General features: G+C 44.5%; 1 protein-coding gene across 5 annotated transcripts in view; it reads left to right on the forward strand.

Annotated features, from left to right (window-relative positions):
• Positions 1-24,625, forward strand: part of CENPN (centromere protein N) — a 26,946-nt gene extending 2,321 nt beyond the window's left edge. For 3 of the 5 annotated variants that reach the window (XM_040443196.1, XM_040443198.1, XM_040443197.1), the window contains exons 2-11: positions 2,642-2,822; positions 4,673-4,718; positions 7,569-7,628; positions 8,307-8,383; positions 15,211-15,387; positions 18,211-18,312; positions 19,371-19,431; positions 20,918-21,030; positions 23,613-23,739; positions 23,970-24,625. In XM_040443196.1, coding sequence (XP_040299130.1) covers positions 2,652-2,822; positions 4,673-4,718; positions 7,569-7,628; positions 8,307-8,383; positions 15,211-15,387; positions 18,211-18,312; positions 19,371-19,431; positions 20,918-21,030; positions 23,613-23,739; positions 23,970-24,052 — 1,017 coding nt within the window. In that variant the 5' untranslated portion in view covers positions 2,642-2,651 and the 3' untranslated portion in view covers positions 24,053-24,625. Of the gene's footprint in view, positions 1-2,641; positions 2,823-4,672; positions 4,719-7,568; positions 7,629-8,306; positions 8,384-15,210; positions 15,388-18,210; positions 18,313-19,370; positions 19,432-20,917; positions 21,031-21,367; positions 21,555-23,612; positions 23,740-23,969 lie in introns of those variants that run through there. The other 2 variants (XR_005780856.1, XM_040443199.1) reach the window with 2 other exon arrangements.

A 24,625-nucleotide genomic window follows, 5' to 3' on the forward strand; every position in this document is an offset into this window, starting at 1 on the left:
CAGGCTCTGAGCCATCAGCCCAGAGCCTGACGCGGGGCTCGAACTCACGGACCGCGAGATGGTGACCTGGCTGAAGTCGGACGCTTAACCGACTGCGCCACCCAGGCGCCCCTAGTTTATTTCTTTTGAGAGAGAACGTGCCCACATGCATGTTGGGGAAGGGCAGAGAGAGAGGGAGAGAAAGAGAGAATCCAAAGCAGGCTCCGAACTGCCAGCACAGGGCTCGACGTGGGGCTCAGACTCACAAAAGGCAAGACCATGACCTGAGCCAAAATCAGGAGTTCATTGCTTAACTGATTGAGCCACCCAGGCACGCCTGTGTACCATATTTTAAAATGGGGGAGGGGCGCCTGGGTGGCGCAGTCGGTTGAGCGTCCGACTTCAGCCAGGTCACGATCTCGCGGTCCGGGAGTTCGAGCCCCGCGTCAGGCTCTGGGCTGATGGCTCAGAGCCTGGAGCCTGTTTCCGATTCTGTGTCTCCCTCTCTCTCTCTGCCCCTCCCCCGTTCATGCTCTGTCTCTCTCTGTCCCAAAAATAAATAAACGTTGAAAAAAATAAAATGGGGGGCAGGGGAAGATGCCCATCAGTGCCCCCAGATGAGGTAACAGTTGAGATCAGCTGCCACCCTTGGCCCACAGCTTCTGCCCTGAGGAAGGTAATGAAAGGGCTCAGAACCCCCCTTCCCAGTGCCACAGCTGTAAGACAGCCACTAGGAGATGCTCCTGAAAATCATTGCCCTTGTCTGTTGCTGAGGAAACCATGCCAGATTTGGGGCTCAAGACCTTTAGGATGGTTGAAGACTCTCCCTGTCAGGCAGCAGGCAGGGAAACTGAGGTAGTAACACTATGTTAGCTGGTAATCCCTTAAATGAGAAAGAGACTGCAGCCCTCTTCACCTCTATCTCTTACTGTGTCCTCTGGACTCCTGTATCCCACTGTTTATCAGCATCTCCTCTTGGAGTCTAACAACCTTCAAACGTACATGTTCGAAATGGAATTCTTGAGCTTGTCTCTGCCCGCACCTCTAGTCTTCCCCAACTCAGGGGATAGCAGTTCTGTCCTTTCAGCTGCCTGGTACAAACATCGGTGTCACCTCTAGTCCCTCTTTCTCTCATAACCCCACATCGAGTCCATCAGGAAATCCCGTGGGCTCTTTCTTAAAAGCAGATCCAGAATCTGACCTCTTCCCAACCCTCCCCCTCGGTCCACCATCATCTCCTATCTGCATTGCAGCAGCCTCCTACCTGGCTTCCTACTTCCACCCTCCACCCCCTCCAAGACAGTAGCCAGATTGATCCTGGTAGAAAACCTAAACAGGAGCATATCCCACCTCTTCTCAGGATCTTCCAGCAGCCAGTGTCTGTCAGAGTAGAAGCCATCATCGTGGCAGTGACCCCTGGGCCCTCCGTATTCTCTGACCTTATTACCTCCTCTGTGCCTCCTTACTGTCTACAGTAAGTAAGTTGGCCACACTGGAGGCATCCTTCACATCCTTCACTGTTCCTTGAAAGCCCCAGGGCTTTTGCACTTGCTGTACCCTTTGCCCAGCAAGTTCTTTCACCAGCCAGCCACATGGCTCACTCTTTCTTCCAAGTACGGGCTCAACTGTCACCTGTATGAGGCCTACTCATTCCATCCCCACCACCCCGACTTGTTCCCAGCCTGCTCCACTTTAACTATGGTTCGTTTCCTAACAGTGCTCTGTTCTCTCTGCAGCACTTACCACTTTTCACACAGTTTATGATTTTCTTGTTGCTTCTCTCTCCCCACTAGAATGGATGCTCACACTAGCAGGGTTTTTGTCTTTTTATTTTTTTAAGTTTTTATTTATTTATTAGAGAATGAGCAGGGTAGGAGCAGGGGGGTGGTGGGGGGTGGATGATCTGAAACGGGCTCTGTGCTAACAGCAGAGAGCCCAATACAGGGCTCAGACTCACAAACTGTGAGATCATGACCCAAGCCAAAGTCCATTGTTTAACCAACTGAGTCACTCAGGCGCCCTGGGATTTTTGTCTTTTTGGTTAAAGGTGTATCTCTCCCCCATGCCTGCAAAAGTGCCTGGCACACATGGGTGCTCAGATTTTGTTACATGAATGAGTAAATGAGTGAATGATTTACCTGTCATTCCCATCAAAAGATTAAAACACTCTAGCCTGTCAAGGAGAGGGAACACTAATTTTTAAAACCTCCAAAGCCATTTATTTTTTTTTTTTTTAATTTTTTTTTTTTCAACGTTTATTTATTTTTGGGACAGAGAGAGACAGAGCATGAACGGGGGAGGGGCAGAGAGAGAGGGAGACACAGAATTGGAAACAGGCTCCAGGCTCTGAGCCATCAGCCCAGAGCCCGACGCGGGGCTCGAACTCACGGAGCGCGAGATCGTGACCTGGCTGAAGTCGGACGCTTAACCGACTGCGCCACCCAGGCGCCCCTCCAAAGCCATTTAAATATGTGGCTTAAGGAGAGAAGAATCAAATCCTCCTTTTGAAACATTTTGCAGAATGCCTGAAAAAAAAAGGTAAACGTTTGGGTGTTTGACCTACAAATCAAAATCCTGGCTAAAAACATGCTGAAAAATTCCATTAAGTTAACCTTTGATATTTGATTAATACTTTGCTGTGCTGTTTTTGTTTTTATTGAAGTGCCAAAGAAATGGATGAAACTGTTGCCGAGTTTATCAAGAGGACCATCTTGAAAATCCCAATGACCGAAATGATGACAATCCTCAAAGCCTGGGATTTTTTGCCTGAGAATCAACTGCAGACAGTAAACTTCCGGCAGAGAAAGGAATCTCTCGTTCAGGACTTGGTTCTGCTCTGTGAGGTGATAACAGTGTTCAAGACGATGAACCTTAAGCATCATGCAACCCCTTTGGTTTTTTCTTTTAATAAGATTTTTTTTAATAAGGTTTTTTTTTTTTTTAATGTTTATTTTTGAGAGAGAGAGAGAGAGCAAGCATGAGCAGGGGAGGTGCAGAGAGAGAGAGAGAGGGATGTAGGGTCTGAAGCGGGCTCTGCACTGACAGCAGTGAGCCCAGTATGGGGCTCAAACTCAACAAACCATGAGATCATGACCTGAGTCAGATGCTCAACCGACTGAGCCACCCAGGTGCTCCAAAGGTTTTCTTTCTTTTTTCAGTGTTTATTTATTTTGAGAGAGTATGAGTGGAGGAGGGGAAGAGAGAGAATCCCAGGCAGGCTCCCTTCTGTCAGAGCAGGGCTCAATCTCAGGAACTGTGAGATCATGACCTGAGCTGAAATCAAGACTCAGACACTTAACTCACTGAGCCACCCAGGCGCCCCGCTTCCTTTTTTGAGTCTAAAATTTAGTGCAGCTGCTAAGCTGTGAAGGGATGTGGGCTATCTACTACTACAGTGAGGAAGAAGCTAATTTTTTATTGGCTTTTTCAACTTCCAAAGAATGCCTACGTATCAGTAAGAAAGTGACCACCATGGGGGAAAATACAATCCATACAAGTTAAAATAATGAGAAGTGTTCTTTTTTTACCTATTAGATTTTGCACCTAAAGATGAAAAGGCTAATACTCAGATGTGTTGGTAAAGTTGTATGGGAAGAGACTCCCTCTTTCACGTATGTTTATTAACTTTTCCTTTTAAAACAATTTCAGATTTTCAGAAAAGTTGCACGCATAAGTATAAAGAACGCCCCTATTCCTGTACATTCTCCCCTCACTCACTTTTAAATAGATATGCTTTATGACCCAGCAATTCCACTGTGGGAGATTTATATGGAAAAATTAATAAAAAACAAGGAGGTGGGGCACCTGGGTGGCTCAGTCGGTTAAGCGACCGACTTTGGCTCAGGTCATAATCTCGCAGTTTATGGGTTCAAACCTTGCGTCAGCTATGCTGACATCTCAGAGCCTGTAGCCTACTCCGGATTCTGTGTCTCGCTCTCTCTCTGCCCGTCCCCAGCTCGCTCGCTCTCTCTCTCCCAGAAATAAACATTAAAAAATTAAAAAAAAAAAAAGAGGTATAAGTATTATAATCGATACTCATATACTTAGGTACAAACATGTAAGTATTTATACATAAATAAGATGTTAAGTAACCTTGTTTAAAAAATAAAAAATTGGAAATAGTTGCACATAGGAGAATAATGTTACGTCCACATAACAAAATATTCTTCAGCCATTAAATAAGGTAAACTCGATCTTTATGTACAACATCAAAAAACGATATATAATATGCATGATGTCAATGGATGTGTGTAGGGCATTGGTTCTCAACCAGGACAATTTTGCCTGCAGTGTCTGGAGACATTTTTGGTTGTCAAACCTGTGGGAATACTACTGGCTCATGCTGGGCAGAGGCCAGAATGTTCCTTAACACCCTGGGACAGCCCTCCACACATAGAATTATCCACCTCTGAATGTCATTAATGCCCAGTTGGGAAACCCTGATGTAGAGGAAGTTTAGAGGGATACAGCTGATTAAAAAACAAAACAGGAAGTTGAAAGTGATGAATGAGGAGTAGATTGTGGGGGGAGGAGTGGAGAGTGCCTTTACCGAGACAGGAGTCGGTTGTATCTGCTACTTGGCAGGAAAGCAGAGATTGGTGACACTCATTCTAAGCAACTCTAAAATGTGCTATAAGTGTAGCAGAACCCAACTATCCCCCACGTTCACTCAGTATTTTATCTTCTCTTTCAGAGTAAGCGTGCAAGTCTCCGTGACGCAGCCCTTTTAGACATCATTTGTGAGTGTCGGTGATTTGTATTTACACTTACCCCATCCCCTTTTGTCAGAGAGGCAGTTCTGGATATCAGTCAGGTGGACCTGGTTTCAGTCCCTCCTCTGTCACTTACCAGTCTCCAGTCCTTCACCCGGTCACATGGCTTTGCTAGGCCTAGACTCCTCTCAAGAAAAATGGAGAAACAATAGTACCTACTCCACAGGGTCGTTGGGAGGGTTAAATAAGATAATGCTTGAAAAGCTCTTTTAGCACGGTCACTGGCACACACTAAGCACATTTGTTAGGCTCTGTGTCTTTAACAGAAATTGAAAATAAATTTACGAGAATTTGTTCCTATTACGGTGTAATTTGTTACCTCTCCTCCCCTTCCATTTCTTTCTTCCCCTCCCCCCACCTTGTACCCTAGGTTTCTTCTCTGTATTTTCTTCTTTAGGATGTTTACTTCCCTCATCAGGAGGCAACAGACTGTGGAGTCTAAGAACACAGGCTCCAGGGCCAGATTTCTCGGGTTCGGTTCATGGCTCTGTCATTGTCTCCCTGTGAGTCCTGGCGGAGGCCCTTGACATCCCTGCCTCAGTATTATCATTGGACAAACCTTTATAATAATGATGATGTCACATGGGGCGCCTGGGTGGCGCAGTCGGTTAAGCGTCCGACTTCAGCCAGGTCACGATCTCGCGGTCCGTGAGTTCGAGCCCCGCGTCGGGCTCTGGGCTGATGGCTCAGAGCCTGGAACCTGTTTCCGATTCTGTGTCTCCCTCTCTCTCTCTGCCCCTCCCCTGTTCATGCTCTGTCTCTCTCTGTCCCAAAAATAAATAAACGTTGAAAAAAAAAATTAAAAAAATAATAATGATGATGTCACATAAGGTGACAGTGAGGATGAAATGAGTCCATGTCATGTTCTTAAAACAAAGTCTGGTATGGGGCACCTGGGTGGCTCAGTCGGCTGAGTGTCTGACTTCGGCTCAGGCCGTGATCTTGCAGTTCGTGAACTCGAGCCCCACATCAGGCTCTGTGCCGACAGCTCAGATTCTGTGTCTCCCTCTCTCTCTGCCCCTCCTGTGCTCACACTCTGTCTCTCAAAAATAAATAGTAAATAAGGGGGTGCCTGAGTGGCTCAGTCGGTTGAGCTTCTCACTTGGGCTCAGCTCATGATCTTACAGTTGGGGCAGTAGGTTCGAGCCCCACATCGGGCTCTGTGCTGACAACTCAGAGTCAGGGGCTGCTGCAGATTCTGTGTCTCCCTCTCTGCTCCTGCCCCGCTCGTACTCTGTCTCTCTCTCTCAAAAATAAATAAACATTAAAAAAATAATAATAAAATAAATAAAGAGTAAACGTTAAAAAACAAAAAAATTCTTAAAAAAAAAAACCTGGTATTTACTAATTAATCATTATCAGTTGATATTAACTGCCTCCTGTGACCTGGGGCATAACAACATTCATCTTTATATTCTTCTCCAACTACGAAATAGCTGAATTCATTTAGCGCATCTGCCTCTGGTTGAGTGTGTCTCACTTTCAGTGACTGGATGATGTCTAGACCGTAAAGGGTAGATCCACATAGTTCCCCTTTCTCACTCATTTGTTCACATGTTCTTTGACTACTACCACGCAATGGGCTGTTTGCTAGGCACTGCTGGGTCCAACAGGTTGATTCATACTCTCTTAAGAGGCCCCAGTCTCAGGGGGGAGACAGGTCACCGAGTCACACAAATGCATTCTCACAGACTGTCGCAAGTGCTGGGAAGGAGAAAAGGCAGAGGGTCTGTGAGACCAGAAGGGGGTCGGCCACACCAAGGGTTTAGGAGAGACTTCCTTGAAGACGTGAGCTGAGAGCCACAAAGGATGAGTGGCATTAACTAGGCAAAGGGGAAAGGGGACATAAAGGAGCAGGAGAGCAAAGGGCACAGCACCAGAAGGTCTTGGAGCAGGAGGGTAAGTAGGGGAGCAGAGAGAAGGCGGGAGATGGGAGTCCAGTGCTGCAGGAGGGGGTCAAAACAAATGAGGCATAGGTAGGGGGATAATTCAGAGACTCAGAAGCCCCTCGAAGGATTTCAGTCTTTATTCTAAGAATAAAGCCAAGCCCTCCAAAGATAATGAGCAAGAAAAGAATCAGGTTCTTGTTTTTTCAAAACTCTCAGTGCAGAGACAGGGACGAGGGAGGACGGGGGAGACCCAACAGCAGACTGTTGGAGCAGCCAAGCAAGACAGGGATATAGCCTGAGTGAGATGGGGGGGTGGGGGGATGGAGAGAAGAGAGCGGGGACAGGAAATGCAAGGGTTAAAGCGGACTGGACTTGGCTGGTAGCTCAGTCCTAGCAGAGTGAGCTCCCGGGTAGCTTTAAGAGCTACGGAGGAAAGTAGCACAGGGCACAGGGCGCAGTGGGCGGGTGCTTTGGGCAGGGGATCTGGGCAGGCTGCTGTGCATAGGTGGCCTCCCAGTAGACACCAGAATGAGGGGCACCTCGAGCTCGGAGAAGAGGGCTCCCGACAAAGGGAACAGCCAGTGCGAACACCAGTCGTGAGGAGCACAGCATCCCTGTTCTGCTGGCTGAGTGAGGGGTTCCATGGAGGAGACCCGTGTGGGACTAGAAGAAATCGTCTAAGTAAGAGTAGATGCGAAACCTCTACTATATTGAGTATTTCTTTATGATTTGTTTTAGTTGTCCGGGGGAGATTTAATTCACGTAAAATTTATATTTGAATAAAAATGTGTATGACCTAGTTGATAAGTTACTGTTATTTTCTCTGGCATCATATTACATTAAATACATATTTAAAATAGGTATGTATAAGCACGTTACTTGAGAGTTCTGTGATGTGACAGTAATAAGCTCTTCCCCCCTCTCTCAGATACTCAATTTCATCAGCACCAGAAAGTTTGGGATGTTTTTCAAATGAGTAAAGAACCAGGTAATGTTTTCCATTTTTTTTAATTTAATTTAATTTTATTTTTAGTAATCTCTACACCCAACGTGGGACTTGAACTCACAACCCCCAAGATCAAGAGTCACATGCTTTTCCAACTAGGCCAGCCAGGCACCCCGGTGTTTTCCATTTTAAACTGAAATTTATATTTTATATTTTGGCATTTTTAAAAGGAATACTAATATGTTCCTCTGAAATGTCTCTTCTTTTGGGGGCACCTGGGTGGCTCAGTTGGTTAAGTGTCTGACTCTTGGTTTCAGCTCAGGTCATGATCTCATGGTTCGTGGGATTGAGCCCCAAGTCAGGCTCTGTGCTGACAGTGCGGGGTCTGCTTAGGGCTCTCTCTCTCTCCCTCTCTGCTACTGCCCTGCGGGCGCGCGCTCTTCTCTCTCTTTCTCTTGCTCTATCTCTCACATAAATAAATAAACAAAAAAAAATTTTTTTTTAATGTCTCTTCTTTCACAATGAGTAATTTCAAAATTATTCTTTTGTGGGAAAAATTATTCAGTGGCACTGTATCCAAGGTACCGGCAGCATTGGTATGATTAGATCAGTGTCCCTCTTTGACGTTACACAAAATACTTAGCTTCAGAGTCCTTGCACATGTATTTCTTGAACATTTGTCTTTATTGATTTGTCTTTACTTTCTTTTGACCTTGACAGGTGAAGACGTTGACCTTTTTGATATGGAACGATTCAAAAGTTCATTTGAGAAAATTCTTCGGAGAGCATTAAAAAATGTAAGAATAGAATTTATCTGAATCTCCACGAAATTCAGTTTCAAGGCATCTGTGCAGTTAAAATTTGCTACTACCTTGGTTTGTGTTTGTTTTTTGTTTTTGTAAGAATTTTAATTAATTTTAATTAGTAATATCCCATACTATTCTAGGCCAGATCAGAGATAAATCCTACTTCATTATAGAAACTTCTCCTACCCCTTACCTGTCAATTTGAGGCCAATTGCTTCTTTCTCAAGAGGAGCATCACGCGCCAGAACTATCTGGAGTGATGGAAATGTTCTGTGTCCACGCCCCTGGTACACGGGCTAGTAACCACATGTGGCTATGGAGCAGTTGCAATGTGGCCAGCATGACTGAGAAACTACTACATTAATCTCATGTAACTGTAGTGAATTTCAGGCCAGTGGCTACGGTATCGCTTGGTGTCACTCTGGAGCCCCCGTAGAATCTTCAGCTCCCCTCCACTGTCCACAGGTACCACCGAGTATCTTCTCGTAGGTTGAGGCAGTCATGTTTTTAACAGCCTCCCTTACTTCATTCTCTTCCCACCTCAATCTGCCTCAGTCCTGCTTGCATGGAAAGACAGGACCTATCACTGTCCCCGTGCTCTGGCTGCCCGCTCCAGAAGAGTGGTGTTCCCTCTTCATATGCAGACTCCACGACGTGGTCTTTATGTCTCTTCAGCTCCCGCTTTGTGACGTCTGCCATACTTGTATGCACACCCTCGTCACTGAGCATCTTCCCTCATTTCTTTTCTTATGGAGACCCTTCTGTGTGACGTTTGAATCCCCCCCTACCCCCGCATCCTCAGAGGGCCCACCTGCCTTGTTCTCTGTTCTCTATCCCTTTTGTAATCACTTCTCTACCGCTTCCCACTCTACTGCTTATAAGCATGCTGCGGTCTTGGTGGAACGACATCCATTCTCCATGCTCGTCCTCAAGCTCTGTTCTTTCTACCACAACACTCTTGGGAGGAAATATTTATTTCTTGTCCCCGATGTGTCCTTCACAGGGAGGGGGTCCCATAGGCCCAATGGCACCGGCGTCCCTCCACCATCCCCTTCACCTTTCTCTGGAAGGAGCACCAACTTAACCTGAGTGAGAGCAGGTGCCCACAGGGACACACGTTCTGATCTGTTCGTCCAGGGCCAGCTCTGCCCCTACCAGTGGAGGCTTCCCAGAGTGGTTATGCCACCACTTATGTGGTTAGGTCTGCCTGAATGGATTTTGTTATCTGGAGGGCCGCCTGCCTATGGATATGAGCCAGTCCCCATTTCTTGGTAAATATGTGTTGGCCTCACCTGCCAACTCTTTTGCCTTATTCTCAGTTGATCCAGAAGGACAGGGAAGAAGGGTGGTATTTAGTGGCCCCCTTCAAAAACCTCCCCCAAAAGACCATTTGAAAGGGTAATGCAGGGGCACCTGGGTGGCTCAGTCAGTTAAGCGTCCGACTTCAGCTCACGTCATGATCTCACAGCTCGTGGGTTCGAGCCCTGCATCAGGCTCTGTGCTGATGGCTCAGAACTTGGAGCCTGCTTCGGATTCTGTGGCTCCCTCTCTGCCCCTAACCCACTTGCATTCTGTCTCTGTCTCTCTCAAAAATAAATAAACATTAAAAAAAAATTTAAAAAAAAAAAAAAAAAAGAAAGGGTAATGCATCCTGACCGGCTTCATGCTTAGGCCCTTTCCATTCTGGCCAGTGCTCTTGCCGCCATATTGAATCTGTATTTTAAAGGCAGCAGTTCTCACAGTTTGATCATCAACATCACCTGGGAACATCGACATACAAATACCTGGGCTCCCTCAGACGCTGTAAGGGTGGGCCAAAGCCCTCCAGGTGCTTGCTAATGCCCAGTCAAGTTTGAGAACCTCCCTGTTCAGGGGCACCAGTGAGATCTCAAAATCCCATGGCCTGTTCTCTTTCAGCAGTAACGCCGATTGCAAACACCTCTGTGTGTGGGGCCTTGCGCTGAGTCCTTGCCACTCACTAACTCACTGCACCCTCCTGACGAAGCAAGGTGGGTCCCACAGGGGCAGAGCGGCAGAGCCATGATTTAAACGCGGGCAGCTGGCTTCGAGGTCATACCCTTCACATCTACACTGGCAGGGTCTCACACCTCCACCTTCCACGTTCCAGATGCACAGCATCCATTTCTTGTGCTCGGGAAGGTCACGTGTCAGAGAACAGCCAAACCCTCTTGATCCTGAATCTCTTGTCTTCTCCCGGTTGTCGTCAGCCCATCCTAAACTGCTCTTCGTGACCACCCTCTTTCCTTTCCTCCTGCTCTTCACTGGAGCATCACCACAAGGTTCTGCACTCAGCCCTCCCCTGGTTAGTTTCGGCTGCGGCGAGAGATGGGGGAGGTGGTGACAGAGTCCTTTGTCCTTTCCCTGTCAGAAGCTAATCAGTTGTCCGAACACCATTTGTTGACTAATTTAGCCTTTTCCACTGCTTATAATCGTTGGCTTCTTCAGATTCATTCACACTCTTAGGGTCCGTACTCCTGATGTGTTTCTCCTCGTGCCCTCCTGGATCCCCTGCCTGCCTGTCAGGTGTCACCACCTGTAGTCTACACTCCACCCAAACCGAACCAGTCTTCTTCAAGCCCTTGAGCTCACCATAGGCTGTTCCCTCTCCTTGGAACGACCTCCCCGACCTGGCCTTTGCACAGCTTGCTCTTCCCTATCCTTCCGGCCTTTGCACAGCTCACTCTTCCGTATCCTTCTGGCCCCCTCAGGGAGTGTCCCTGATCCCCCTGGCAGGCGGTCCTCTGTCCTGTGCTCCTGTCACCATATGCCTCCTACTTCCTGCTTTAATTGTCAGCCTTCCTCCGGACCCATAGTCTCCCTGAGAGGAAACCAACTGTCCTGCTCCCCTCTGACAGCATGAATGGACTGGGCACAGGCTTTGCCACCTCCTTATCCACCTCCTCATTCCTTTAACAGCTGTAGTTTTAAAAATATTTAGGGACACCTTGGTGGCTCAGTCGGGCGAACGTCTGACTCTTGATTTCAGCTCAGGTCATAACCTCACAGTTTCATGAGTTCGAGCCCCACATCGGACTTTGTGCTTGCTCTCTCTCTTTCTCTCTCTCTCTCTCTCTCTCTCTCTCAAAATAAAGGGAGGGGCAGAGAGAGAGAATCCCAAGCTCCACACTCTCAGCACAGAGCCTGACACAGGGCTTGAGCTCATGAACCATGAGATCATGACCTGAGCCAAAGTTGGATGCTTAACCAGCTGAGCCACCCAAACACCCCTCAGTTATTAGATTTCTTCTCTTCCATCACTTCTGCATTCCAAAAGCTTTTCCCTCCTGAATGAATTTCAGGCAGACTAGTGGGAAAGGCTGGGTGAACAAAGGAGCTTTTTTACTGGTCAGATCTTCCTGCCCAAAAGGCCGGCAAATGCCCAACACCCTGGTGTCTTCTCTGTCTCCCCTGTTCCCCTGCCCTGAGCTGGACCACGTGTGCCAACCCCATTTCTCAACTACCTGAGGACTCCCAGCCGACTTCGCTGTCTTCCTCCTGACTTAACTAGCAGCTGGATAACCCCACTTTCCAAAAGGCTGCTGATGGTGATGTCATGCCAAGTAGAGTCTCCTGGTGCCCAGGACTGAATAGTAACTTGCCTGCTGCTCTACAGGAGGTGTCTTAACCTTTCTGTGCCAAGGACCCCTTTTGCTGTTAGTGAAGCTTATAGGCCACTTCTTGAAAGTCATTTTTTTTTTATTTTTTTTTTTAATGTTTATTTATTTTTGAGACGGAGGGAGACAGAGCGTGAGTGGGGGAGGGGCAGAGAGAGAGGGAGACACAGAATCTGAAACAGGCTCCAGACTCTGAGCTGTCAGCACAGAGCCCGACGTGGAGCTCAAACCCACAAACTGTGAGACCATGACCTGAGCCAAAGTTGGATGCTTAACTGACTGAGCTACCCAGGTGCCCCTTGAAAGTCGTTTTTAAATGCTATAATATAGAGAATTACAAGGAAAACCAAATACGTGAAAATACCATTATTAAGGTATTAAAATACGAAGTCGTGGTGTAGTACTCGTGCTTCTTTATTAACACAGTAAATAATCTCACAGTAGGTCTAAAAACAACTAGTTTCAAAGTAGTGATGGCATAAATGATATTTTTGAGGCATGTGCAACGCTATAACGGGGTGAGAAAATATTTGGGATTTGTCCAGACAACAGAGTAATAGTTCCTAACATTCTACCGTTTCCTTGCCTACCTTCACGACTGAAGGAAATGCCAAAGTTCAGTTAGTTTGTAGACATGCTGATTCTGATCAGGGCCTTCAGGTTATGAACTCTTGCCCTTGAACCAATGGGGTAATGAAGCTGGTACGAGGGGGAGCTGGGAGCCTAACTTGGGGTGTAATGGATGGAGACTGTGCTACAGGGGATCTGATCCAGAGCCTTTGAGGGTATGGTCTCTGTATGCCAGGGAGAGAGACACGGAGAGAGAGGCAGAGTCATTAATCGTATGTCTTACCAGGTGAAACTATTCAAAATACATTGTTCTTAGGAAACTTATAAAGAGTGGCACCTAGGTGGCTCATTTGGTTAAGCATCCAACTTCAACTCAGGTCATGATCTCACGATCCATGGGTTCAAGCCCCACGACGGTCTCTGTGCTGACAGCTCAGAGCCTAGAGCCTGCTTCAGATTCTGTGTCTCCCTCTCTCTCTGCTCTTCCCCCGCTTGTGCTCTGTCTCTCTCTCTCTCAAAAATAATAAACATTTAAAAAATTAAAAAGAAAACTTATAAAAAAGAGACAAACTAAAAAATGTGTTTCAATTGTAAAAGGGTGGCACATTTACTTTCCTTTTTTTACCTATATATCGTGTAGTACAATAATGGTAATCTGTACTAAATATATTAACATAGTTAAGTACGTAGCAATTCTGTGTATTGTAAGCTTCATTTGTTTCCCATGGTAAACTTTGTTCTGCAATGTTCAGTAGCCAGTTATGACCAGTTTACGGCCAGCGTACCCCTGGCCAGCAGTACCATCCCAGGTTAGCCAAACCACTTAGGACACTTGGCTGGACTCATCTCCTAGTTCAGCTTGAACAGTATTAATCTGAGCTATCCTCAGTGAAGCGTGCTTTATCCTTGCTATTGAAGGATGATGTCTATTAAGGTAGTTTCTTGGGAAAATAGTAAAGGTCTGCATCTGGGCCTTACCTCTTCAGGTATCTGAATATCATCTTTACTAGAACAATGTGAGATAGAACATCTTAGCCCATTGATTTTTAACCTTTTTTTGGATCATAGACTCTTGTGAAAATTTTGGTAAATGATACCGCACCCCTCTCCAGGAAAGCGTACGTGTGTGCCCAACCACACATCCAATTTAGGAAGGACACAGACCTCTTTTAAGCTTCTCCAAAAGCCCTTGCTTACATTATCCTCATTGTAGGCTAGAGAGGTTACCTGAATATGTTGAGTGCAACCGATATTCTCTCTCTGGTAAAGGTGAACCCTCCACGTAGTGCCTTCAATCTTGATTTTACAGGCTTCGCTTTTATAATGTGACACAAGCCAGCAGAGGCCCACTGGGCGCCTGTCGGGGCCAAGCGCTGTGGCTCCTCACTCGGGCAGGTCAGACAGCCCCGCACACTCCACACCCCAACCTGGGGAGGGCTCTTTGTTTCATATACGGAGGGAATGTGGGAAAGCAGCCAGATGAAGAGTGGGCGGAGTCGGAGTAACTGCCTTCTTACCACCTGCTTTGTCTGGGGATCCAAGAGGGAGGAAGTAAGGAGCCGTGGGCAAGCCAAATGCATCTGCATCGGCTGCCTCCTGTCCAGGGTCTGACTTCCAAGGGGAAGCTGAGTTGGGGGGCAGTTAAGAGTCTAGGAGGAGGCCATTAAGTTCTAACCCAGCTGGCAATTACATTTAAAAGTTTAGAAAGATCTGTATTTTATCCATGAAATGGAAACCAAGTAGAATTTTCTATATTCTTGCCACGTAACTTTAGAGTAATCATTAGCATCTGAGCTAAATGCGTAAGAACATTTGGGTTAATATATTTGAGCCCATTACTCCAGAGAGATCTTACCATTAAACTTTATAGTGCACGCTAGGTCTGTGCTCGATGTCAAAAAGTCTTGTTTATAAATCAGGTATGCCATTTGTAAGCTTGCCTTATTTCATGAACTCTTACAGGTCAGTGAACAGTTTTTCAGGACAAGCCCAAGAAATTGTTGAAAAACTGTGATACCCTGATTGTAGGATTTAAAATTTGTTTTCCTTCTGGGGTGCCTGGGTGGCCAGGTCAGTTAAGCGTCCAACTTTGGCTCAGGCCATGGTCTCATGGCCCGTGAGTTCAAGCCCCGCATGGGGCTCTCTGCTGTCAGCACAGAGTCCACTTTGGATCCTCTGTCTCCCTCTCTCTCAGCCCCTCCCCTGTTCACGCTCTCTCTCTCTCTCTCTCTCAAAAATAAATATTTTTTTTAATAAAATAAAATGTGTTTTCAAAAGACTTTGCAAGGCATAAATGCATAATTCCAAACAACCACAAAACCTTTTCCCAAAGATCCCCAGAACACTGTACTGAAAACTACAGACTCTGCCAGATCTCAGCCTGTGTGCAAGGTTACACAGACATCCTTCACCCCTAAGGAGCACCAGTTGTTGGTGCTATGGATTTATTTTTTTTAATGTGACTTTTTTTTTTTTTAAGTAATCTCTATGCCCAGTGTGAGGCTTGAACTCACAACCCCAAGATCAAGAGTCACATGCTCTACCCACCGAGCCAGCCAGGCCCCCTAGTGCCACAGATTTTAATTAGGAAACTTAAATCTTCTTTTTATTAAGGTGACGGTCAGCTTCAGAGACGCTGAGGAGAATGCAGTATGGATTCGAATCGCCTGGGGAACACAGTACAGACAGCCCAACCAGTACAAACCGGTTTATGTGGTGTATTATTCCCAGACTCCCTACGCCTTCACTTCCTTCTGCCACCTGAAGAGCAATACACCCCTTCTGAGTCAGGTATGGAACCAATTACTATAAGCTATAGTATTTTTATTACCCTTATCTCCGAGGTCTATGTAGGTTTAAAAATTTTTTTTTCAACGTTTATTTATTTTTGGGACAGAGAGAGACAGAGCATGAACGGGCGAGGGGCAGAGAGAGAGGGAGACACAGAAATGGAAACAGGCTCCAAGCTCTGAGCCATCAGCCCAGAGCCCGACGCGGGGCTCGAACTCACGGACCGCGAGATCGTGACCTGGCTGAAGTCGGACGCTTAACCGACTGCGCCACCCAGGCGCCCCTGGTTTAAACTGCTCATAAGCGTTTTATATAAAATGCCACACGTAATCCTTGATTTCCTAAAATAAGGAGCAGAAAGTGTTCTACAAGTGGGAGCGTAACACAAGTATTGGTTTGGAGCTCTCTTATTGTCTTTCAGTCTAGAAGAAATATGTGCTTCAGCGAAGGAAACAAATCAACAGAACTAAAAGGCAGCCTACGGAAGGGGAGGAGACATTTGCAGATGACATATCCGATAAAGTGTTGGTGTCTAAAACCTTTAAAGACCTTATGAAACTCACCACCCAGAAAACAAATAATCCAGTTAAAAATGGGCAGAAGACATGAATAGAGACTTTTCTAAACAAGACATCCAGATGGCTAACAGACACGTGAAAAGATGCTCACCATCACTTATCATCGGGGAAATACAAATCAAAACCACAAGGAGATACCACCTCACACCTGTCAGAATGGCTAACATTAACAACGCAAGAAACAACAGGTGTTGGCGAGGATGCGGAGAAAGGGGTACCCTCTTGCCCTGTTGGTGGGAATGCAAACTGGTACACCCACTCTGGAAAACAGTAGGGAGGTTCCTCAAAAACTAAAAATAGAACTACCCTTTGATTCAGCAACTGTGCTACTAGGTATTTATCCAAAGGATACAAAAATACAGATTTGAAGGAGCACATGCACCCTGATGTTTATAGCTGCATTGTGTACAATAACCAAAAAGTATGGAAAGAGCCCAAACGTCCATCAGCTGATGAATGGATACAGAAGAGGTGGTGTCTACATACAATGGAATATTATTCAGCCATCCAAAGAAGAGAATCTTGTCATTTGCATCAGTGTGGATGGAGCTAGAGTATATTATGCTAAGTGAAATAAATCAGTCAGAGAAAGACAAATATCATGTGATTTCACTCATATGTGGAGTTTGAGAAACAAAACAGATGAATATATGAAAGGGGGAAAAAAAGGGAAACAAACCATGAGAGATTCTTAAATATAGAGAACAAACTCCAGGTTGATGGGGGGAAGTGGGTAGGGGATGGGCTAAATGGGTGATGGGTATTAAGGAGGGCACTTGTGATGAGCACTGGGTGTTATATGTAAGTGATGAACCCCTGAATTCTGCCCCTGAAACGAATACTACATGGTATGTTAACCAACTAGAATTTAAATAAAATGTTGAAAAGAAAAAACTAGAAACAAATGAGGGTAAAGCAACTGGACATCCACAAGGAAGAAAAAAAAGAAGATTGTGTAGGCTTTGTACCCTTTACAAAAAATAAACTCAAAAATGGATCATAGCAGTAAATCTAAGACTATAGAAACTTCAGAAATCTAAAACTACAGAAACTCCTAGAAGGTGGGGCACCTGGGTGGCTCAGTAGGTTGGGCGTCCAACTTCAGCTCAGGTCATGATCTCCAAGCTTTGAGTTCGAGCCCAGTGTTTAGGCTCTGTGCTGACAGCTCAGAGCCTGGAGCCTGTTTCAAATTCTGTCTCTCTCTCTCTCTCTCTCTCTCTCTCTCTCTCTCAAAAATAAACAAACATTAAAAAAAAAAATGAAAAAAAAAAAAAACTCCTAGAAGGTAACATAGGAGAAAACCTCTATAGCTTTGGGTGTGGCAATGATGTAACACCAAAGGCACAATCCATTATAGAAAAATATATAATAATTGATAAGCTGAACTTCATTAAAATTAAAACTTCAGCTGTGCAAAAGACAACATCAAAAGAATTAGAATATAGGCCACAGAGTGATAGAAAATACTTGCAAAAGGTAGGTCTAATAAGGGACAGCCTATACCATGATTTGTCTGCCTGTTACCCAGTATACAAGTGGGCAGGAACCCTTCTGGGTCCCTTGGCATGCGGTGCTAGATTCCACTGTTTGCACGGTGCCATTTTGGTTTCTGAATGGATGCTGAATTTTAATTGTTAATACAGGGAACGGAGGGATGCCTGGGTGGCTCGGTCAGTTGAGCGTCCAACTCTTAATTTCAGCTCAGGTCATGATCCCAGGGTTGTGGCATCGAGATGCACGTCAGACTCTGCACCAAGTGTGAAGCCTGCTTGGGATTCTCTCTCTCTCTCTCTCTCTCTCTCTCTCTCTCTCTGCCCCTTTCCCCTGCTCATTCATGCATGCTCTCTCTCTCTCTCTCTCAAGTTAAAAAGGGACATGTGATACTGAAATCACTGGAAAACGGCCACTGAAGGAGTGAATTCTGTGGTTATTTTGTATCACCAACAGTCATAAAATTATATTTTCATGTAATTACCTTATTGTAAAGTAAATCACAAAATATGTAGGATATAACCTCAGTTTGTCGAACTCAGAGTCTTGGATTCTGCCTTCTAAAGTATTATTATTGCCACCTTTCATCATCAGTCATTTCCTTGTTTGGGAAATAAATAAATGGTTACCTTACATATAAGAAAAGGAAGAAGTAACGTGTGCTTAATGCAAAAATTCAATCAAATACCATAGATATTATAAATATCGGGATAAACACGGTAAGCCTCATGGTCTTGCTAATTTTCACTTCCAGGCACTGACAGTTGCTAGCAATCACCATAAGATTGTGAAAATGGACCTCCGAAGCCGGTATCTGGACTCTCTGAAGGCTATTGTTTTCAAACAGTATAATCAGGTGAGCCCATCAGTGACTCTGTGAAGTTGTGTGTGTCTCCATTTTCTCTTTCACACTTGAGTTAGAAGCATCTGGGCAGGTGGGAAAGTCCACCTCCAACAGAAGGAGATCACTTCCGTTATTACTGAAGCGGAGAAAGCTCTCAGTCAACATGAAAGGAAACAACGGTCCCCCACTATCATCTTGTTATAATTGCACTGTGTTTTATACTGCTCATCAGTCATTAGAGCTTACGTGAGAGAGCCCAGCTTCCAAATGAGCTCTTCCAGTTAGAAGTTATTTTATCTTTACAGTAACTTGACACTGTCTTTTGAAGCTACATTCTGTTACTCCATTATGCAAGACAGAAGCAGAATTAATTTTTGTCCCATCAGCCAAGCAGGTAATAGAGGGGTTACAAGGAAAGGAGAAAGCGTCGGTTTATTAAGCCCCCCAATTTATTTATTTCTTAAGATTATTTGAATGCATTGTTTCCTCTAATGATAAAAGTAGATCTGGCCTTTTGCACAGACTCAGGGTTCTTTTTCGCTCTGCATGGCAACTGCGGGCCCATATGTTTAGACCCCTGTAAGTGGATTGTTAATGCTCTCTGTATATCTCTGAGCCCTTAGATATGTCACACTTACGTATTTTCATCTGTTCTAAATAGAAAAAAGTGATGGCTCTCTGCAAGCCACTCTTTAAAGAAAAAAAAAAAAAATCTAACATTAAGTTAATGATTTTCTCCCATAGCAAACTCCCCCCCCTTACCCACCACCCTTCCACCTGTTCTATGACAGTTGCATTCATTCCTAGGAAAATTCACATCGTCAAACACAAAAACAGTTGCTGCAGCGTGAGTAGGGAATGAGAGATTGGCTTCCAGGAGGAAAGTGGTTTTTCTAAAAGGAATGTCAGCAGGTGTTTTGTGGTGATGAAGGCGTAGCTATCAAGCAGAAACATCACATTGCAAATACATTTAGTACCTGTGTCCTAAAGCCATTTATTATTTATATTTCAAGATGTTAAAATTAGGAAAAGATTCAGTTTTCTTTCTTTCTTTCTTTCTTTTTTTTTAGAAGTTTGAAACTCACAACTCCACTATGCCTCTACAAGAAACCCTTGAGCTGGACATGCACAGTATGTGTGTTTTAAGATAAAACTGAAATTTGGAAGCGCATCATTCCTTTTTAGAGTTCTATTACTTGGTAAAACATTTAATCACTAGGAGCCTGATTCAAAACTATTTACTGCTTTCCGAAAAATTGCAAATTAACTTTCTGCTGAAAGGGGGAAACCAAGCTCCCGTAGGTTCTTTCTAGCACTTACTAGAATGGCAAGTAGTAACACTAAAAACAAAAATTAACTAATAGTCAAGCATTTCTTTAGTGCCAGGAACCACACAAAGATGTTTACAGGTATCATTTCCTTCATCTTCATAGCAGTGCCGGAACAATCTCTTCATCGGGCAGCTGGGATTCAGATGGGTTTAGCCACTTGCCAGGCAAAGTTAACACAGCTAGGAATTGCCGAAGCCAGAGACGAAATCCAAGTCTGTCTGAGTCTGGAGCCCCAGCTCGGAATGCGCTGGATAAACTGCTTCTGCAATACTCAGTTGTGACTGTGTCGCTCCTCACAGGTGGCGCGAGTCTGTCCGTGGAAAACCCAGGACAGCAGAGTAAACAACTACTGAAGAGTGGAGGGGTACAGCCTACATTTATAGAAATGAACATTTTCCTGTCTCTCAGCAATGATTTGGCGATAAAATGAGATAGTACAGCAATTATGATTTAAATACGTTTATGACTTTCCAATGGCATAGGAACCGCTGTTGATGTCATGTTAAGTAAAGAAAGCAGGATACAAAACTCTGTGTATTTTATAATCCCAGTTAAAAAATACATATCTTTTTATTTGCTAAAAAGGGGGCTAAGGGTGCCTGGGTGGCTTAGTCGGTTAAGCATCTGACTTCGTGATCTCGGTTTGTGTCTTCAAGCCCCACTTTGGGTGAGCCTCGCTTCTCTCCCTCTCTCTCTGTCTCTCTCTCTGCCCCTTGTGGGATTCTCTCGCTCCCTCTCTCCACCCCTCACTCATTTGCGCCCTCTCTCGAAATAAATAAATAAATAAATAAATAATTTTAAGAAGTGAGGGGCGAGCTAGACAAAATATATTAAAACATTAACAATGCTTTTCCTTCATTGGTAGAATTATTGGGGATTTTTATTTTATTTACCAGCGTGCACTTTCCAATTTTCCTATAGTAAGGAATTACTGCAATCAAGAAACGGTAAACTTTTTTTTTTTTTAAGTTTATTTATTTTGAGAGAGAGAGAGCATGCACACACGAGCAGGGTAGGGGCAGAGAGAGAGGGAGACCCAGAAGCCGAAGCAGGCTCCAGGCTCCAAGCTGTCAGCACAGAGCCCAACGCGGGGCTCCACCCACAGACTGTGAGATCATGACCTGAGCCGAAGTCGGACGCTTAACGGACTGAGCCACCCAGGCACCCCAGTAAATGTTATCTTTAAATGACATGAGCCAGTTGAAAAGTTAGGAAGGAAAGGAGGATACTTTATGGATGAAAGATATTTCTAATGTCTGTTTTCTTTTGTAATCTTCCATGTATAGTGGATTCAAGGATCATTCATGAAAACAGAATCGAGAAAGAGAGAGTCCAGAGAGTGACTCAAGAAACTTTTGGAGACTATCCTCAACCAAGACTAGAATTTGCACAATATAAGGTGGGACATTGCTGTAAACATGAACTATGAGTTATCCATACGTTTGTAAAAGAAAAAAAATTAGATGGAAAACGACAATAAGAAACTTTCTTTTCCTTTATCACTGTTTTCTTTTTTTAACTTCTCTTTTTTCTTACTGAAGTGGTGTCGACCCACAAGGTTAGGCCAGTGTCAGATGTATTCATTGCTCACCATGATAAGTAGCGTCACTCTCACTTTGTATTCTGTGTGATAAATTGAAGAGTTAAAATAGACGTCTTTATCGTATGTATTAAGTGCCCATGTTAGCGAAGGAGACTTCTAGAAATTCTGAATTTGCCTTTTGATTTCATCTTAGGTACTCATTTAGTTTTGTGTAACCAGCTGTGATCTGTATTTTTGAGGGGAAAAAAGTTGTGAGCTATCCCCTTTCTAGCCCGTCCACACTTGCCTGTAGTCGGTGCTCATAAATATTCATTGAATAAAAGAGTGAATAAAGAAGTCGTGACATACCTAGACCAGTTGGCATCACCGGAGAGAAACCAGTAAGTAGCCTAGTCAATACTATAAACCTAGCTCATTCCAGAACTGTGCCACTGCCCACCAGGAAGGCCAGGCTGGGGGCAAGCCCATTGCCACCATTAGAAAAATTCAAGGTTTATATCACGATTGCCCCAATCTAATACTGGCACTCCTACTCATAACACCCTCCTCTCCTCTAGTAAAATTCTTTCTGCTTCTGCACCCCCTACAGTTATAGGCAGTGCTTTAAATCCGCCATTGATCTGCTCACCCAGGCCCAACACCTGTTTCCTTTGATTTGTTTTTAGTGGGAAAAGCTGATATCTTTCAAGTTGGGCTCCCTACATGACAGTTTTAACCCAGTTCCTTTGAACAACTCATAGTCTAGGACACTGGTTCATAGTGTGGTCTCTGGAGCCACCGTATCAGCATCCCTTGAGAACGGGTAAGAAATGCAGATTATTGGGCCCACTGCACCGTGGTCCTACTGGATCAGGGACTCTGGAGGTGGGACCCAGCCATCTGTTCTTACAAGCTCTCTGGCTGATTCTGCCTACTAAAGAGAACCACTGAGAATAAGTAAGAATCTGCAAATCCCCCCATGGCTACAATTTAGAATCGCTCTGTTCTGTAAGTCAGAGTGCACGTTGATTCATGCCTGCTATTAATTTTCCCTACCTTTTCTATTTTGAAAAACGTCAAACCTTCAGAACACTTGCAAGGACCTTGCAATGAACATGTTTTCCCTTTGCTTCGGTTCACCCATTGTTAACATTTTGCACATTTCCTTTCCTTCTTTTTCTGGATTTCTTCTGAACCATTTGAGTTAGTTGCAGACAATACTCACCCTCTAAACATTTCAAAATACTGCCTGTAAATTTTAAGAGGCACTTTAAGGAAAAGAATTTTGAAATTAGAATCTAAGATTCCAGTACCTATTGAAACAGCCAGTGGATATTTGATATTAAAGGATTGTTAGATTGTTACTAATTTTTCTAGGTCTGATACTGTTACGGAGGTGAAGGTTTTAAAAGGAGTCCTTCTGGAGCACGTCCTCGGTGGCTCATTTGGTTGAGCCTCCACCTCTTGATTTCGGCTCAGGTCATGATCCCAGGGTTGTGGGATCGAGCCCCATGTTGGGCTCTGCGCTGAGTGTGGAACCTGCTTAAGATTCTCTCTCCCTCTCCCTCTGCCCCTCTCCACTACTTATACTTTCTCTCTAAAAAATAAAAAAATATTAAAAAAAAAAAAAAAAAAGACCAGCGCCTGGGTGGTTCAGTCAGTTAAGCATCTGACTTCATCTGAGGTCATGATCTCACTGTTTGTGGGTTCGAGCCCCATGTCAGGCTCTGTGATGATGGCTCAGAGCCTGGAGCCTGCTTTGGATTCTGTGTCTCCCTCTCTCTCTGCCCCCCCCCCCTGCTCGCACTCTGTCTCTCTCTCTCAAAAATAAATAAACATTAAAAAAACAATTCAAAAAGAGTCCTTCTTAGGTCTTTTCTAGGTACTGAATGTTTACAGATGGAATACCATCGTGTCTGGGGTTTACTGCAGAATAGTCCCATGGCAGTGGTCAGCATGGAACAGGAGGTGGGCTGGTAGAAGACTAGCCATGAACTGATAATGGTTTCAGCCGGGTGACGTGCACATGGGGACTCATTGCCTGTGCTCCTTACTTTTGTGTATTTTTGAAATCTTCCATAATCAGGTAAAAACCAACCATGGTAGTGACTCGAAAGACATGACATTTTTACATCGAAATGACAGATTTCAAAAGATAGTGCTAATTTGCCAGTAAGAATGCAAACTAAATACTCAGGTGAAGATCACCTGGGGGTAGAATTGACCTCCAAGGTCTCTTGTGTGCGGGCACTGTGCATACGTGGCATTTTGTGGATGATGCCTTTTGACACACGGGTTGCCCTCTACGTTTGCAGTTAGCAAATTAAATGGCTCCCGCCCCCGTCAATCCCTGTATTTCTTGAGGACAAGAATTAATGAAAGACATCACCTGATTTAATTACAGTTTGCCATTACAGCTGATATATTTGGTAGTTATTTATAAATAAATTTGTTGACAGCTTGAAACGAAATTCAAAAGTGACTTCCATGGAGGCATCTTGGCTGAGAGAAAAGAGCCCCTCCGGTGCCTAATAAAGTTCTCTAGCCCGCATCTTCTGGAAGCATTGAAATCCTTAGCACCAGCTGGTAAGTAGCTTATCTTACAGGCGGGAAGAATTCACAACACACTATATCTGATCCTCTCTCTCTGCTGGCTAATTACCTCTGAGCTTCCTCCTGGCTCCCATCTGCTATCCCCGCGTGCCCTATTTTGCGTATATTCTCCTTCTGTACATCACGGGGGTCCATGATCCACCCACCCTCTAATCTTGGCCATTTTTAAACTGACTTTTTTTGTTTTGTTTTTTTAATTTCAGGTATTGCAGACGCACCACTTTCTCCGTTGCTCACTTGCATACCCAATAAGGGAATGAATTATTTTAAAATTAGAGACAAATAGGATGTCTGTGGTTTTGTAAGCACACTTTTTCCTTGAATATATTGCATATGCATTTCAGTTAACAGCTAGCTGGACAGCTTCTGTGTATGAACTTGTGTTTTAGAAATTCATTCTTAATATTGACAGTCCAGAAATGTTCAATATGCTTGTTGGGACGGATTCTTTCCTCCTCCAGTGTGCACCCCGCTCCCCCATATCCTGCAAAGCATAGCAATTGTGGGCCTTTAAAAAGTGACTAGGTGTCCTTTTTCTCACTCCTGTCTCTCCTCGATCCTGGAGAGACTGAGTTCTAATTGCTGTTTCCAATGAGTTTGTCTGAAGCCTTGGATCATGGAAAGAAATCGCAAGAAACTATCCTCAACTCAAAACTTTCTAGGAAAATCATAAAATTGGTCCCTTCAAAGGGTAGAGTTGGGTCTATTAAGTTATTGCAGGGAGTACAATATCAGATGATTCAGTAATATAATAGTTCCTGTGTAAGTATGATACCTTTCATAGTCTGTTTTATCCTACATATGGCATTCAGACTCACCATACTATACTGATTTGTGAATAAAGATTTAAAAACTGGTA

Source organism: Herpailurus yagouaroundi, unplaced genomic scaffold, assembly GCF_014898765.1.
Source record: "Herpailurus yagouaroundi ecotype Mexico unplaced genomic scaffold, PumYag 190, whole genome shotgun sequence".
In the NCBI taxonomy this organism is placed as follows: domain Eukaryota; kingdom Metazoa; phylum Chordata; class Mammalia; order Carnivora; family Felidae; genus Herpailurus; species Herpailurus yagouaroundi.